This window comes from Pieris brassicae, chromosome 3 (assembly GCF_905147105.1).
Source record: "Pieris brassicae chromosome 3, ilPieBrab1.1, whole genome shotgun sequence".
In the NCBI taxonomy this organism is placed as follows: domain Eukaryota; kingdom Metazoa; phylum Arthropoda; class Insecta; order Lepidoptera; family Pieridae; genus Pieris; species Pieris brassicae.
This window is the reverse complement of record NC_059667.1, coordinates 2955498-2972532: the sequence shown is the minus strand read 5'-3', so window position 1 is coordinate 2972532 and position 17035 is coordinate 2955498. Positions and strand designations below refer to the sequence as shown.

At 32.2% G+C, this 17035-nt stretch overlaps 1 protein-coding gene across 3 annotated transcripts; it reads right to left on the bottom strand.

Moving 5' to 3' along the window:
* Positions 1-8270: 8270 nt before the first annotated feature.
* Positions 8271-16626, bottom strand: LOC123707455 (centromere protein I-like). 3 transcript variants are annotated; one of them, XM_045657509.1, is made up of 13 exons: positions 16350-16626; positions 16105-16257; positions 15929-16014; positions 15476-15583; positions 15174-15320; positions 14681-14740; positions 14076-14188; positions 13610-13770; positions 13158-13315; positions 11993-12139; positions 10795-10927; positions 10313-10472; positions 8271-10082 (listed from the first exon to the last, which is right to left on the bottom strand). In XM_045657509.1, exons 1-13 carry the CDS (start codon positions 16516-16518, stop codon positions 9725-9727), a joined length of 1953 nt encoding a protein of 650 aa, XP_045513465.1. In that variant the 5' UTR covers positions 16519-16626; the 3' UTR covers positions 8271-9724. The 3 variants fall into 3 exon arrangements, with proteins under 3 accessions (XP_045513465.1, XP_045513464.1, XP_045513466.1); XM_045657508.1 differs by having other exon boundaries at positions 10313-10487; positions 16350-16624; XM_045657510.1 differs by lacking the exon at positions 10313-10472 and having other exon boundaries at positions 9873-10082; positions 16350-16625.
* Positions 16627-17035: the final 409 nt, after the last annotated feature.

Genomic DNA, 17035 nt, shown 5'->3' with positions numbered 1-17035 from the left:
AGTTGGTAGGCTGCTAGAATGGAGACCTCGGCAGAACAGTCAGCCGCCAAGTTCCCAGTTCGCCTCCCAGTGGATGCAGAGAGGCCAGTGCAGGGCGTACTGGAGGATTACTAGGATACTATTTTACACGCTGATGTTGAGCGTTTGTTACTTATTATGATATTTTAATATGCCAAGTGAAGCATGGCGTAATGATTGCAGTTCCTTACAATTTTCTTGTACCAAAACTTGGCGATTTTTAATCGGAGAGTTGATTGACTACGCCCTTGATTTGGGAACTAGAAGCAAATGATTCCTTTTTTTAATATTACCGATCATTGATTTGGTAACTGGTAGTAAATTTAGTTTATGTATATAAAATAAATAAATCAGTGGCGGTACAACCCTTTACAGGTCTGTAAATCTAATAGCCAAGTAGGTGATCAGCCTCCCTTGCTTGATACACGTCGACTGTTTGGGTCTCACGATTTTTCTTCACCGTTTGAGCGAATGTTAAATGCGTACATAGAAGAAAATTCCATTGGTGCACAGTCGCACGCTATATATATATATTAAGCAATCATAAATTTTAAAAAATAAAGTGAATTTAGATTTCTCACTTTATACCTAGGTAACACTGAAAATGTTTAGAACATGGAAAAACGGCTTAATGTAGAAAGTTGCCAATACTTTTATTGTTTTTCAAAGTAATCTCCGTTCCTCTCTACACATCATCGTGTTCGATGGAACTACTGAGAAAAGCAGTTGGCCCATTCTTCCTTAGGAATCTATTCTATGGCATTTTCGTAAGCTTTCACCGCATCTTTAGGCCTCGTAATTTTTATTTTTTGTTCTTGGGAATAAATGAAAGTCGCAGGGCGCCAGGTCAGTTCTGTATGGCGTTAGGTCACTCTCTTATCTTGCTCTATCATGCGTCGCACAGCACTGATGTTATCTTCAGTAGTCGCTGTTAAACGACGTCCCTCACGCGGATCATCATTGAGATTGCTACGTCCACGCTTATACTCGTTAAACCAATTGTAAATAGTGGCATGAGATGGGGCTTCATTAAGAAATGCTAATCGAAGCCTATAGCTTTGTTCTTGAGTAAGCCCACAACAAAAGTCATTATAAATCATTGAATTCAATCATTTTCTCGCGTTAGGTTCATTTTCACGTGTGACCAGAGTTTTAGATTTGCCGCCAATTCACAAAAACAAATGACATGAATGCAATATACTACATTAGGTTACCAAAGAGTTCTCAAATTAAAATTCTAAAAAGTTTTCAATAGCAATGTTTCTGACTAGGCAGTTCTAAACATTTTCAGTATTTCCCACGTATATTGTACGTTCTTACCAATATGATATTTTTATTTCATTTAATATAATAAAGAAGTTTCAAATAAACGTGTGAAACCGTATGACTTTAACGTGTTTTTTTTTTAATATGCAATAAATTGAGCAGCGCCTTACCACTATCTAATAAGAGATATCGTCCATGCAACTATAGAAACTCTCGAATATTTATATCACTTAATATAATGAATATTCATCAAAAATGGCACTAATAAATTTCAATATTTTAAACCTCCTAAGTTATGAGGTAATATGTTTATTGAATCCGTAATAACTTATTCAATTAATTTTTATTATAAACATATAGATGGGTTAAAGTTACAGTCAAACAAGCCACATTAAATATCTTAGATATTTTATATAATAGGAGTTAATTAAAGGAAAAACCGCTATCGTTTTTATTATAAATAATTTATATTGTATATAATAGTTTTTCTTTTATAGATATCTATTTTAATTGATTCGTTACAGGATTATAGGAGTACATATAAAAATAAGATAAGCTTAGAAATTTATCATGCCCAATGTTTTGAATAGTTCGTCGTAAGCTGTGTGTAGAGAGGGTTGTAGGGAGAAAATGCGCCCTCACAAAGTTCGACACCCTCGGAATAACTTAGTTATAATCACGATTATTTGCAAAGAATGTTTAGAGCTCATATGGATATTAATTTGGTACGAACATATAGGTTGTATTGAATTAAACGTCGAAGTAACGGTCTGATCTTGTTAAAATAACAATAGGGTATTTAACTAAACTGATTTCACTATACTTGGTTCGTGCAATACAAAGACTTACCTGGATAAGAGGTTTAATTTATACAGAGTGAAATGGGTTATTCATAATATTATTAATCTTTACATATATAGTAGCAAGCGTAGTACTAAACAAAGAAAATCAAATTTTTAGTGTAATACGAAAGACATGTACTACTTAAAATTAACAAAAATAGGACTATTCATATTCTTTGTGTTCTACAATGGAAAATCGTATTGTCAGATGCTGTACTGATCGTATTGCGCCTATTGCGACCTACGCTTAGTAGGTGTACCTTTATATACTAATTGGGTATTACAGGAAAAACATGTTTTTTAATCCAGCGGAATATTACAGAAATAAACTTCGTGACAATTCATTTAATCTAGTAATGTAACAAATTCGCGTACTAAACTAATCTATATTCCTTAAGTTATTTTTTTAAATGTTGACTTTAAAACTGATATTAAAATGACAATTTGTTCCTGAAACAATACCTTATAAAACTCTCGTAAAAATTGGTTAAATAACGTACTCAAAATGGATTCCAAACGTAGCTATATTTCGTAATGGCGTCACGCTGTCTACTAAAATGGTGGACTTCTCGGCATTGTACACACGTGAAAAGTTGTAATAAACCAACCTAACCAAATGACTATTAGCTTTTTATTTAAAGTATATGAACAATAATTTTATAGATTGATTTTTTGTAACTTAGATGTATAAAATAAAATATCTTTCATGAGTTTTTAGGCGCTCGACTGATCTAATTTTTTTATGAAACGCTGAGTTGTCTCAGTAGTTAAACATAAGGTGAACATTTAACTCACTTTATATAACATAAAAACCATTAATAAGTCGTTTACCCTATCCGTCTAAGTCAACATGACTGAGCCCTGAGATGGGGTGGTTGTCATAGCGACGGACGGAGCGCGGGCCCGAATTTTATCGATTGCTACAGACAGCGTGCTCCCACACTAACGCGATTCATTCGTGTTTGCAGATCTCAGGCTTTTAGAGTGCTTTGACATTCAGCGTCTGTTTTATTTGCGCCGTCTTGTAGGGATTTGGGCTAAACGTTTTATGATTTTGAGGCGACGCTGAATTTCTTAAATGCGTAAGATTTAGATCAAACCTGCAACGGGGGCTGCAAATGTAATTTATGAGTGACTAAGGTAATATTTACCTGTCTATGAAATTAGTTAATTTACCTACATTACATTATCTTTCGTTGGTTCCTTGTCTTAAACGTCAAAGGGAGCGAGTAGGTATTATAATGTACGTCTATTAGAATGATATTTCTACTACCTATTGGATGTAACAACTCCTTATCGCATGCAAAGTAATGTATATGTGCGATTTTATACAAACTTAAAGACTAAAGCAAACTACAACGGAGATCTAGAATAGATTAATAATAATTTTGGACCTAGAAAAACACTTATTTTAAATGATCTTTAGTACTGAATAAAACCTGAAAAAAATATTTTTTCTAAACTGCGCAATACCTATATACGGAAAATTACAAGGACGCGCTATGATGTCAGATACACGCGCTAATTATTCGGTAAAGCACTTTCATTTCATTACTAAAATATATTACAATAACACTGATCCTAAATTAGCCCGAAAGAAAATATAATCCACCCTTACAGGATAGAATCGAAAACAGAAACCTTCAAGCGATTTTTGAGGGATAAAAGGAATGGGATCACAAAGGGTTTGATAACAACTACTTCACCCCTCGAGAACCCCAATTGTTACCATTTACGCATATTTTAGCCAAACCGGACCGTGGGATAGGCTAAATGATACGAAAATATTATTATTACAATTATTTAACAGAGGTATCTTCTTATATCTCATTTAACAGGTTTAAAAATTTGTCTTTATAAAAGTGTCTTCTCAATCATGTTTTTTTAATGGATGACTAACCATTTTTTGTGTCTAAGGTATTCTATTTAACTTCTTGACAAAATAGGCTTTTGTGAAGATTGAAAAGGACATACCATTCGAATTAGTGAATTAGTATGAATCCACGTTAGTCTTAAGGGCTAAACAGTGTTAAGTGGATAAAAAATTGTTCAATAACGGAGTGTCTATGCGCCGAAAACTGTTATTGGACATTTTCTTATGTTTAATATTATTTTTAGTAAATAAGGTTAGTTTTACTTATTAGTCTTAAGCTAGGCTAGATCGTAATCGTGTTTAAGCAGAGATAATTTATTAAAAAAATGAAATTCGGGTTCCTCACGATGTTTACTTTCACGGTACGAACAAATAATGTAGCGGATGTATGCAGAACAACAGTTGGTGTACAACAGTGATTTCAACTACATCAGCATTATTTCCACATCACCCAGTAGACATTGTAAGATTTGTCGCTGATGTATCATTCCACTAGGTTATAACTAATATAGATTTTAATAAGATTGCTATAGTCGACAACTTTACACCATATCTTTCCATACACATACCTCGGGATTCTGTTAAGTAGGCTTATTTAATCACGCTGATGTGATGATAGCAACTATTCATTATTTTTCAACATTGATTGATGTAATTTATCAACCATCTTTTGTTAGTTTTGCCCAGAACATAAAAAAACAGTCTCGAAAAATGATTTGTTGAGTTTCAGATGTACGTGTATTTATTACAGTATATATTAGTGTTTACAAGACAAAATGATTGCACCAATATTTTAATGATAAAAAGTGTCTAAATTTCCTGTTCCTTTGTCTCAATATTGTACTTAAATTAAGGCAAGTATGAACAGATTTAGACGAAAACAGTTTCCTCGCAATAAAGAAAATTTCGGTGAAGTATCGCAGAGTCCGATTAACACAATATCCTTGACGATGTCGTTCACAAAAAGGGGCATAAGGGGACAAACTCTCTGAAATATTTCTCATTGAAGCGTTGGGGGTGGCACCCCCGCGTTCGCTAGGGCTGTTGCGAAATTTTACTAAGACACACACTGTAGTCTCTTGTATACTTCTCGGCGCGTTTGTTAATAGAGTCGAAAGATCAAATGTATTATTTTCGTTTTTTTACCATAAAACATATAAGCTTCTCAGAAATGAGCGACACGTGATAACGCCCTGATAGCAAGTATTACGAATTATTTCAAATATATTTTATAATATAAAAAAATATAATATAATAATAAATAGAATATTCTGTAATATGAAAATTTTATGATATTATTATGATTCGTTTAATTATATGCAAACAAACTGAAGTTAAATTCAATACTAAAGAAAAGACAACCAACACTTATAAAAATATGCTCAATAAACAATTATTTTGTATCTTACAATGGTGATGCGAAAACAATATCTTCAAATATTTAATACTGTGTTTATGTATTCGGTAATACATTTAAATATAATATGATCCTCTGTTATCATAGTTTACGATTATGACGACAGCCCTGAAGGCACTCTGGCAGAGGTGTCCATAATTTATGCCAGCGAGCGGACCACGAAAAATAAATGAGCATCAGAAAGAAAAGGAAATTTAAGTAACGAAGCGAGATTACGAGTGGTCTTGGACATTTTTGTATAGGGAAACTTAATGAATCAATACATAATAATGTTACTAAAATGCAATCTGCACGATCTTGTGATCGATGATGATTTAGAAAATTGTACAACACAAAATCCAATACAATTTTCTCTAAAATTTCTATATGAATGAAAAAAATCGTTTGACAAATATCTAACAAAATGATATAGCAGGCGCTTGCTGACAGCTGTCAGCAATAATAAGCGATTGTCAAAAAGTAGTGCTTGAAACGTCTGAATCGAACCTCGAATGTGTGAATGCCCTACATCTAAAAGGTATGATTGTATTTTGACTTATGATATTCGTAGTTATACTAAGTCTCGTTTTTGAATCTCACCACAATTTATTAAATTACGGTTAAAAACTATTATTTTCATTTTATCGTTAATTATATACGGCTACGATGTATAAAGGCTTTATTTACAATATATTACAATTGTATGGCTTTGTTATTTTATGTATAATTTGATTTTATGTCAACGCCATCTCATAGAGTTTTAAGGTACTAAGACTAAGCGTTAAAGCTTTGCTACTTAGCCAAGTATAATTTACTATAAAACGGTTAGATAACGAAATAATACGTTATATTATGAATTTAGCAACTAAGGATGACTTACCCTTTTTTAGTCTCAGCAGAATAAATCATAATCTATCTAGACTAAATAATTATGTAATTTTTATACATCGCCATCTCGCAATTAAGTTGTCACCTCACCACTTAATACCATTTAGTTCCACAAGATGGCGGTTAAAACAATGTAATATTTTATTTGTAGCAACTTCAATTTATATCTTAAGAGCACGTTGTAGGCTAGCAAAATGTATGATTATGAAACGTAGACACTCGAGGGTATATTGAACGGTGCGTAGTATATTCAATACAATTAGATAAAATATTAATATGTGGTTTACTTAACCAGGGCCACAAGTGTCACGTATAAAGAGTAGCTCCACCACCACATGGAGTACCGCGTATGGTATACTACCTACTCACCTGGATCTAAGTGTATTTATTTGTGATTGTCAGAGTTGAATATTATCTCTACTGATAGAGATTATTAAAGCTTAAAACTATTTTTTTTTGTTTGTAAAAGTAATCTATATTACTACTAAACCGATTCTAAAAATTATTTCGGTAATGATGTATGTTATACATGCTAGCAAAAATTATAATTATAAAAAAGAGGGTTTTCGTCTATTATTTTTTATTAGTATTGGTTGATTTTAATTGACACTTTTTCTTATTTGTTATTGACATCTTACAGCGGTAAATAAAATGATATAGGTATCACCGAAAATAAATCATATTATTTTCAAAAAAACCATAATGTATATTCCTCTAAAAAAATCCCCAAATATTCTTTCTTTATTCTATACTCTATTCTGCTCCTATCGCGTTGTGAAACCCCTAAATCTAGGGAGAAATCCTCTGATCTGGCAACACTGAAACAAACGTATGCTCGAAGTTCGAGTGAGATGAGACGGACGATACAATGTTTCGCGGAACAAAATAAAGTAAACGCCAATTACTTTTTATTTAAATAACTCGTAAAATATACAACATTTGAAAAATCGCTAGTAATAGCTCTGGGCCCATCTAATATACTGTACTTCAATAAATTTTTTTACACAAAACACAACAAAATTACACAAAAGTTATAGGCGACTTTGTTTTTTTTTTTGTAACAAGGTATTATATTGTATTGTGTTTTTAATTAGAGTAAACCATTGTAATTATAGTGAAGGATCAACACATTTTTTTAAATTAAAAAGTCACATACTTAGATCAAATCAAATCCACGATTGCTCTTAAAAACGATATTCCTACTCGGACTGTGGATTCTTCGTACTCTTTGATCACACCAATAAAGTGTATTTTCCTTTTTAAAAACTAAGTTAAGTGTAATTTCCATATAACGACACTTTTATGGCGTTATAGACAGTTGTTAAATGGAAAGAATAAAAATCAGTATTAGAAAAAGAAAAAGTATATTGCAGACTAAAAAATATTTGAATGCTATTTCGTAGTCTGTTATTTTTGTCTGACGTCTTTTGCTGCATTAATTTTGTTGATTTTTTTTACTTATCCATATCTTGGTGATAAAGGAAGTATTTTTCCAATAATTGAGCTGCTACCCGGGCTTCTTTAATGCTTGGCAAAGGCTCAGGCCCAGTTCTATTGCGCGTATCAGTAAAACTTTTTCGTCAATACAGTGATTTTCTATTACTAGCCAAGCAAGCAATCCCAATTTGTAATCAAAAGAACGAATTTCTTAGAAAGTTCGTATGCATGATGCCGACAGACGAGTTTATTGTGGACTAGGTTTTGACTAATTTTTTCAACTTAAAAAGTGCTTCATCACTCAGTTGTTGTCGTTATTGAGAGTGGTCGTAATGCTATGTAGAGTGAATATTTGCAAGGAAAACAAGCTAAACCAAGCAAAGCCAAATTGATTTCTTTGCCTCAGGTACTACGTCGTTACATAGAGATTACACAGTATTAAAAAGTTTAATTTTTAAGCATTATATTTTCTATGTATCCCACATTATTTTACTTACTTTGGTGAAGAGTACAGACACTGATAAAAGAAAATACAGTAAATATTTTATTCATTATTTTATTAAAAAATGTAAAAGTAATCTAAAAATACAATTTGGAATTAGTTTATTTAGTTTAAATGATTAAAATGGTTCATACTCTTTCAGTTTACATCGATTAAAAACTTCGAGCCTACACTACCCGTGTTTCAGCCTCTGCAATTGTTTGCTTTGTATATTTTGTTTACTAAACTCGCAAGCTTATAGATATAAATATAAAATTATTTTAATATACTTTATATTGAACAATTAAAGGAAATTATTATGTCACACATTTGCATACACATTACACTATTTAGACACTAGGATAACTTTCTAATCCTACTCATATAGCCAGCTAAACCACAACGAAAGCATCAAAACCTATTTGATTTGAGAATAATATAAATAACAAATTTCGTACGGACGCAAATTCCTGAAAAAGTTTGTTTAAATTTTATTTTTAAACCAGTGGCCGCTTTGATTCCCATTACACTCATTATAACAAAATAGTATTGATTAGTGGCGCTTGTTTTTTAGACTTTTAGTCTTTTTACGGGGTTCAGATTAAAATAATATCAGTGGAGCTAAAAACTTTTTAGGTCTGGGCCTCAGACGTCTGTATGTTATATGATTATTTGTGATCCAGCCTCTTGCCTGACATACGCTGTCAACTGGATCTAAAAACGTTTTAATTCACCGTTCGAGCGACTGTTAAATACGCACATAGAAAGAAAGTATATTGGGGCACAGCCGGGGATCGAACCTACGACCACAGGGATGAGTCGCACGCTGACGCGTCTAGGCCAACACTCTCTCACGGGGTTCAGTGTAGTACAGAGAAGTTGCTTCTATTAACGGTAAAATTGACACGATTTTTAACAAGCTTTATCGACTGTGTGGAAAAATGTAATGGATAAATGTAGACTTTTCTTTTATTAGATCTAATTCAATCATTGTTGAAGCACTTTATAACGCAGGCCTATATATCTATATAACTTCCATTCTTATAGGTTCTGATTTAACTGAAGTACAAACGATAAGAGCAGTTTTAAAACTATAGGCGGACGTTGGGAACGTGAAATCTACGTACAAATTCGTATACGCAATGGCGTTCACCTGATTTCTTAACTAGGCCTGTCCGATTTAAATATTTACGGAATTTGATTAATGTGTGTGCGCTAAGTGTCGACTCTAAATCTTATAATTTCTTCTTTAAGGTTTTATTCTATAAAACGTTCTAGAACTTTACTACTGTAATTTTATGATTAGAATTTACGAAATGCAAGCACATGCCAATTCTAAACATAACTCTAGTCACAACACTCACGTAACATAAAAAAATAACTCGTTAAACTACGCTTTAAAATTCCAAAAAAAATCTCACATTTTATAGTTATATTGACGTAAGTTCTAATATCTGTAAAACTATTGTTTAAAAATACATTTATTTACTATTAACCTTTCACACCGCTCACCTAAAAGCACACTAATTAGAAATTGTGATCATAATATCATTTAAATGTGTTAATCTCTCAAATACCGATTCATGTATGAATTCATCATTAAATTTGTTCGAACCAATTCTCATATACGTATATGGAGCGAACGCCAAATGATTTCTGACACTGAGTGAGCTGTTGATGTCGGGCATTAAATGTATCAGTTTATTGACGCCCTTTGGTTGGAGATTACGAAAAACAAATCCCTTATCGCGATTGTTAATAAACTCTTCGGAGAGACAGCTAACGAAATCAGAAAAGAATGGTATGAGGACGTTCATATAACTATTATACAAACTATCCTTGCCGTGGTTCGCTTTGTATGCGGGTAGAAGTCGTTTGTACCTGAAAAGTAAACATATATTAACTTGATAATAATTGGTAAAAACACAGTTTGCAGTAGATTAGAATGCAACATAAACATATAAGCTCACATACTCAACATAAGCTAGTTTCATAAAAATCTAAAAAGATTCACCGTTGGTCACCGGCATATATCAGGGAAAGAATTCTTACTAGTCTATAAAAAATATAAAACAGACATATACAAAACAATAAGTAAAAAAAAAACATACATTTTTAATAAATCAGCGAGCATATCGATCATCAGAGCGCAATTGTTTAACAAGGGCATACTCAGTACGAGCATACCGGGAACTGCGCCTACGCTCTCGCCACGCCCAATCTGCGTGCACGTATACGCACACGTCACTAGCGCCTGAAGGCCGCTTAGTACTAGGCGTATATCATCTATAAAAATTATGAAACATTTTATCCAAATATTGATAAGCTAGAGGGTTTTTTGGTTGCTTATCCTAATCTCAGGAAAAACTGGTTCGGTTAGTGTATTATGAATAACATCAACCTCTTCTTAATTAATTACATTATTCAGTTAAAAATGACAAACATAATTTCCTTACTGAGGGCTGCGCAACTTTAAGCTACACGGTAACTGATGAGATTGACTTCTTTTTTGTATGTTCACAAATAAAGTCATTAAAAAAATATCTACGTTCAAGTTTAAGTCAAGCTAAAAAATCAAGTTAAAATAACTCACCTGGATTGATTTGCAAGCACTTGTTACACATATCAGTGAGAGAATTTGCCACAATGCTCGTCCCCTCTCTAAACTTTTCATCTGTAGGTTTCCCAAGAACGAAACAGTTCTTTGGTCGCGTACTCGTGTAAACCTAAAAAAATCAACAAATCTTTAGTCCTGTAGATTGAAAGAAAATGGTCCCAAAAGATGGATACGAGTTATTTATATTAGAAAAACTGCAATATTTTTTCGGACGGAAAAAATGGATTTTTTTCCATGTGCGCATTTAACATTAGCTCGAACGGTGAACGAAAACATCGTGAGAAAACCGTCTTGCCTTACACCCAAAAAGTCGACGGCGTGCGTCAGGCACAGAAGGCTGATCACCTACTTGCATATTAGATTAACAAATGATCATGAAACAGATACAGACAGGCTTAGCCCTATAAAGGTTGTAACGCCATTGATATTTTATTTGAAACACGCTAAACAACCGTTACCGAATTCTTCAAACGTCTAACATTTTCATGAAATTTAATTATTCTTATATATTCAGTAGAAATGTGTTGTTTAAACAGGTCTCTATGGTAGTTTAGATGCGTATAAAGAGAGAAAATTTATTAGAAATTGGTGCTATTTTTTTTTAATCTTCAATATTCAGAGCTTCACCAGATGTTAAGTGGACACTCTCTCAATACCTAAAGGCTCGCGTGGCCGGCCGTATAAGTACGATCTTTTCTCGGAGGCTAGTGCCTATGATAATGTAATAATAATAACTGAAGGTATTTAAATTTATTGTTCTCTCATTTCTAAACGCATTTTTGACGTAGTGTTTTTTTAGGTAAAGAAAAACTGTCACTTTGACATTTGGCGCATATGTCATATTTGTCAGAATTGGAAGAAGATTCCGAGAAATTAATAATTGCAAATAATCAAAGCAAATTTACATAACCGGAAGTAATATGAGCAAAATAGAAACTTCACTGGTTCTAGTACGAATTTCGTTCTTTAACTATTATTATGCGCGTGCCCTATTGGGGGCATTACAACACTCAAACACCAAAATATGAATGGGGTACAAAACTGTATACTGTAAAAAGAGAGGCGATGGAGAGAAACCAGTGGAAACAGATTGTCCACTCCAGATGTTTCCTTGCTGAACACGACGCTCGGACATGAGGTACCTGACTGAAGGGTATGGCGTATATTGACTTACCAAATTCGTATACATTGCAGTCACAGTCTTGATTATAAGGCATTGGTGTATTGGTTGAGCTCTGCAGCACATTTGTGTGACCACACCCAATATGTCCAAAACGAATTCTGGACTGTCAATACTAATCCATTCAAGAAGGGACAGTATCTGAAATTATAATTCAGAATTTAGATTCATTCAAATCGTGGGTTTTTCTCAATCAGCCCCACCCATTTGAACCGAAGACCTGATAATCTTTGGTTCTTATTTTACCAAAGAGGCAGTTTATAAAAAGGTTTTTGTTTTACTTTTAGTCAATCAGAAATCACCCTGAACGTCGATAAACCTTAACAGTGGAATGTTAAGGTTTATCGACGTCATCCTATTTTAGTGTAAAAAAAATAATTTAAAATAGCAACTTTGCGATTATTGTCGTTGATATGTCAACATTGTCATAACGTCAAATATCTGTCACATAACTACTATAGCTGAAAAGCACTCGAATCTTGAATTTATGGAGTTACATATATCTCTATATATATAAAATTTTCGTGTCAAAATGTTTGTTCCCATATTCTGCCAAAACGGCTCTAACGATTTTTTTATGCATACTAAGTAGTAAGTGATAAGGAGTGTCAACCCCAAAAAATATTTTTTTGTTTTTATTTTTTTATGATACAGCATACAAAAATACATACAACCCTTAAGGGTTGTTTAGGGAGGGGTAACAATTAATTGTTACCCCTCCACGATCAACCCCTAGTTTTATTATAGTAGATAGGTTATTTTTTATTGAACTAAAAAATGTTTCCTGGAAATAATATACATGGCAAAACGACGTTTGCCGGGTCAGCTATAACTTTTGATTTCCTTGTACCAGTTAGCCTGGATTAAAGCTATTTAAGAAAAACACTGTTTGAACAAATAATTATTTACATAATTCCGTGACCGTGACCACGCACGCTGAAAAGCACGCGTTCAAAAAGTGTTTTTCTTAATGTGTAAAAGCTATGTTAACAAAAGACAATACTAAAGTTATTTAATTTATACAAATTCCTCTATAAGTACATGTGAAGTTTTGTTTGTACAAGTTGTTTTATATAGTATATAATTTAGTTATGAGCTGTAAATCTTTTAATAAATAAAATAATAATTTCAGCGTATTACTTCTGAAACAATCACTTACTTCTGCATAGTAATCCTTTTCATTCCAAAACGGCAAGAATTGCGCCAGAAACTTAGTGACAACGGGTAAGCCCTGCATAAGTGTCGTTTGGAAGATCGCCAACTGGCCAAGAAAATTCTCTTTCTCGGCAAGACTATGTGATGATGATGCAAGGAAGACTGGGAAGAAGATATTAAATTCCACAAATTTTATTTGAATTTTTTCACAGCTTGCTTCCGCTCACATTCCGCTTAGGCTTTTTCAAGAAAAGAGAGCGAGAATGTCCTTATTCTTAAAGGGCCGGCAACGCGCTTGCGAGCCCTCTGGCAATGTAAGTGTCCATGGGCCATGATATCTATTGACCACCTGTTTGACGTTACATAAAAAAATGCACTTTTATGGTATCTTAGATACGTCTAGTTAGAAGACATTAATACTATTACATAATAAATTTTTTTTTATAAAATACTTACAATATGAAAGGACATGATGCAAATCATGTACTAGAAATGTGAACTGATGTTGGTCAGTCAGAGACAACAAAGTGTGGCCTGTCGCGTTGCTTAGCAACGCACGTAATCTAGCTGGTCGCGACAATTGATGGTTCAGACTGTACTGCAGTAATGCTTGTGGCCTGAAATTTTTCAAGCAATTTTATGATTGACAGTTTGATAATATAATAATTATAATAATAATTTTTGTTAAATAAAATTACTTTTGTTAGAAGGATAACATTGTGAGGCATAAAAATCGACGGCATGTGTCGGACACAGAAGGCTGATCACCCACTTACCTATTAGAAATAACAAAAGATCACAGAACAGATACAAAAATCCGTATCGTAATTTTCACAGGGATGTTCAAATAAATCTTAGGTTATTCTTAAAGTAAGCACATACAAAAAAAATCTCCTAACATTAGTGTTGATGTTTAACTTACTCAGAAAAGTCCAAATGTGTTTTCTGTGGTATTTTTCCTTTATATTGTGTCGATCCTATTTGCACAAACTCCAAACTGGGTACCAGTTGCCCATGTTTTTTGTTTGTCTTTCCCTAAAACGTTATCATAGCATTAGTTTACAAAAAGAAAAAGCCTACCTACCTTTTTAATAAGTTCATTCAGAATCAATAGGTAAATATATCTAAACACATATGTGTTATATATTCTATTAACTTTTCCAGACTTGTTTTGCTATGTCAATAGCAAGATAATATGCTAATAAGAGTTTATGACTTCAGACATAGAAATTTGGGCACCGCAAAAGGTTAGTTTTGTAAGCTGTAAGTATGTTGTTGATGTCTAAATATGGAAATATTTGTTCGTAATAGAGAATTACTGTTGCCTCATAAAGAGTGAATTAATGTATGGGTTTTGTGTTAAACCAAAGAAATTTAAGTCATATTTATGTTATAGAGATTTCGTTATAATGAATGACGTTATAAAGTCAAATATTAACATTGTATGTATGATAATGCAAGATTATATTTCACATGAAATTTTTTGTATTTTTGTATATGATATCAACTATTAATTGTTAAACTCACCATTCCCAAATCAGCCCATACAAGCTTTAGTTTTGTCTGGCTGTTATTATTTTTTCGAATCTGTAATAAATATAACCGGCTATATTTTTCATTATATTAAGATATTATTATAATATTTAGTTACTTAAGTTTGTCATACAGTCATGTATACTTAGACACCAAATGTAAAAGCTTAGCTGACTGGGCCACACAATGTCTGAATAAGACCATAATTCACCTATTACAATTATTAAGCAATTCTAAAATATTTTTATTAAAATAGACTAATGCAATAGGATGAACTGTAAACTACTGACATTTCATCATCATCAAGCTTTAGCTAGAACCGCCAGCCGGATCTATTAGCTCTTACAGTAATTTTTTGTCATTTTTAGATACAGCACAAGACATATATAGATATTGTCTCTATTTACGTGTTTAAGTAAAAACTTTTTTCTATTGTCTATAAAGAAATGAAAAATATAGAATTTTTTAAATTAAATATATAACATACCTGACACATCTTGAATCTTTCAACAAGTTGAACATTAAGTTTTTTAAATGCTGTATGAACAGAAACTGAAGGCATTTGTTCTGGAACACATTCTGGCTTGTATGTTTTAAACAAACCAAGGAGAACTTGCAGTTGTCTAACTAAACTCTGAAGAAAAAATTGTTTATTTGTTGATATAACAATACCAATAATTATATAAACATATATAATTGATATATCTCTCTTATTATTATTTAGAGTGAATAATTATTTTATTTTCATAGATTTATTGCACATCAATAATAAATAAATGGTCCACTTACTTTCTTGCCTTCTCTCTTTTTAACCTCTTTAAGTATTTCCAATACATTTTTTCTAGTAACATCAAAAGGTTTAGTTAAAACATATATCAGTTTTATTACATGAGATGTCTGAAAAGAGTATATAATATTTAAATTAAGTATATTTAATCTTTTGAAACTAGTCACTATCAGGTTCTTAAAAGGTATTTTATTTTTTAAATTACAATTACTTTCCTTTAGCTAAGTGGTCAAGCTTTTGGTTTTAAATTTATTGCAGCCAGCTTCTGACTTTTATTTATAGAATACTATAATTCTTGATTCCCAACATTACTTTAAAAAGTTATCAGAGAAACTAAATGTTCCATAATGTATATACGTAAGGTCTATAAAATTAACATAACATAACTTAAACCTAGAAAAAATAAGGGTCATAGGAGTATATTATATAATATCAATATAAAGAAAAATTCTTACCAATTTCTCAGAGAATAAAAAACTATAAAATATTACATAACCCATGTCAAGTGCAGTGCTATCAATTGAGTCAGTATCCATAGCAACTAAAACAAAACAAATAATCACATGCATAAAACTATATCCCTCACAAAAAATAGGCTCAGATATTTATATAGTTATTAACCAAATTATACCTGTTAACCAGTCCAAAACAAAACAAATTCTGGGATGAAATATTGGATTCCTATTATTCGCTAGCAGCCACCGCAAAGCATATTCTACAGAGTTCTGTCCTACTCGTTGCTGTGGAATAATACAGCAACCAAGGTTCATCCATTTTCTTATTGCTGCAATAAAGAAAGATTGATTCATTTATCCGAAAAAATCAACAGTTTCTGATCATTGCAATATAGTATAGCTATATTCAAACATAACATACGTATATTTAAGTTCAGCCAAAGCTTGAATAGAATATGAAAATTGGCATCGTCCAACCCAGTGTTTTGGGCCACATAAGCGAGTTCTTCTAATTTACACTCAAATAACTCTTTGTCAAAACCTTTCTTCAATGATTTAATATAGTCAATTATTTCCTCTACATCGGTCATATTGTAAATCTAAATAAAAACAATTTAGAAAGAACATTCACTGACTTATCAAAACATATTCTTAAAGCTTTGGTAATCAAAACAAAATTCAAATTTAACCGTTTGCCGTTGGTCGTTAGCTTTTTGGTTGCACATTTGACAGAAATTTTTGTCTTTGAAATTGACATTTAAATTACATCTTTTTACCACAGCCAGCCGTTATATTATTATAACTTATTGACATATGTCAATCTGAGCTATGAAATCTGCATAGAAATTCTGAGTTGCTCCTAAATGAAAAAAATTATAGTAGAAGTTTTCCTTAATGCTATGCAGTATTTCTTGTCTAATTTCCGTAAACATTTTATTTCCAAGTTTCGATCAACAACTATTGATAGGTTAAATTTATCTCTTTCATTATTTGTCTAGAGCCTCATACAATATTGTAGAAATATTTTAGTGGAGCGGTATTTAATTCTTGATGAATTAGCATAAATTAGTTTATATATGAGGCAGTATTAAATGTCTTGTTCAAATA

Excerpts from the sequence above, each read along its gene's own strand:
- LOC123707455 (XM_045657508.1), bottom strand. The coding sequence starts at position 16,518 with ATGACCGATGTAGAGGAAATAATTGACTATATTAAATCATTGAAGAAA. Across the intron at positions 15,321-15,475 it reads AAAAGAGAGAAGGCAAGAAA|AGTTTAGTTAGACAACTGCA; the intron begins GTAAGTGGACCA and ends TTTTTTCTTCAG. Across the intron at positions 13,771-14,075 it reads ACACATTTGGACTTTTCTGA|GCCACAAGCATTACTGCAGT; the intron begins GTAAGTTAAACA and ends GAAAAATTTCAG.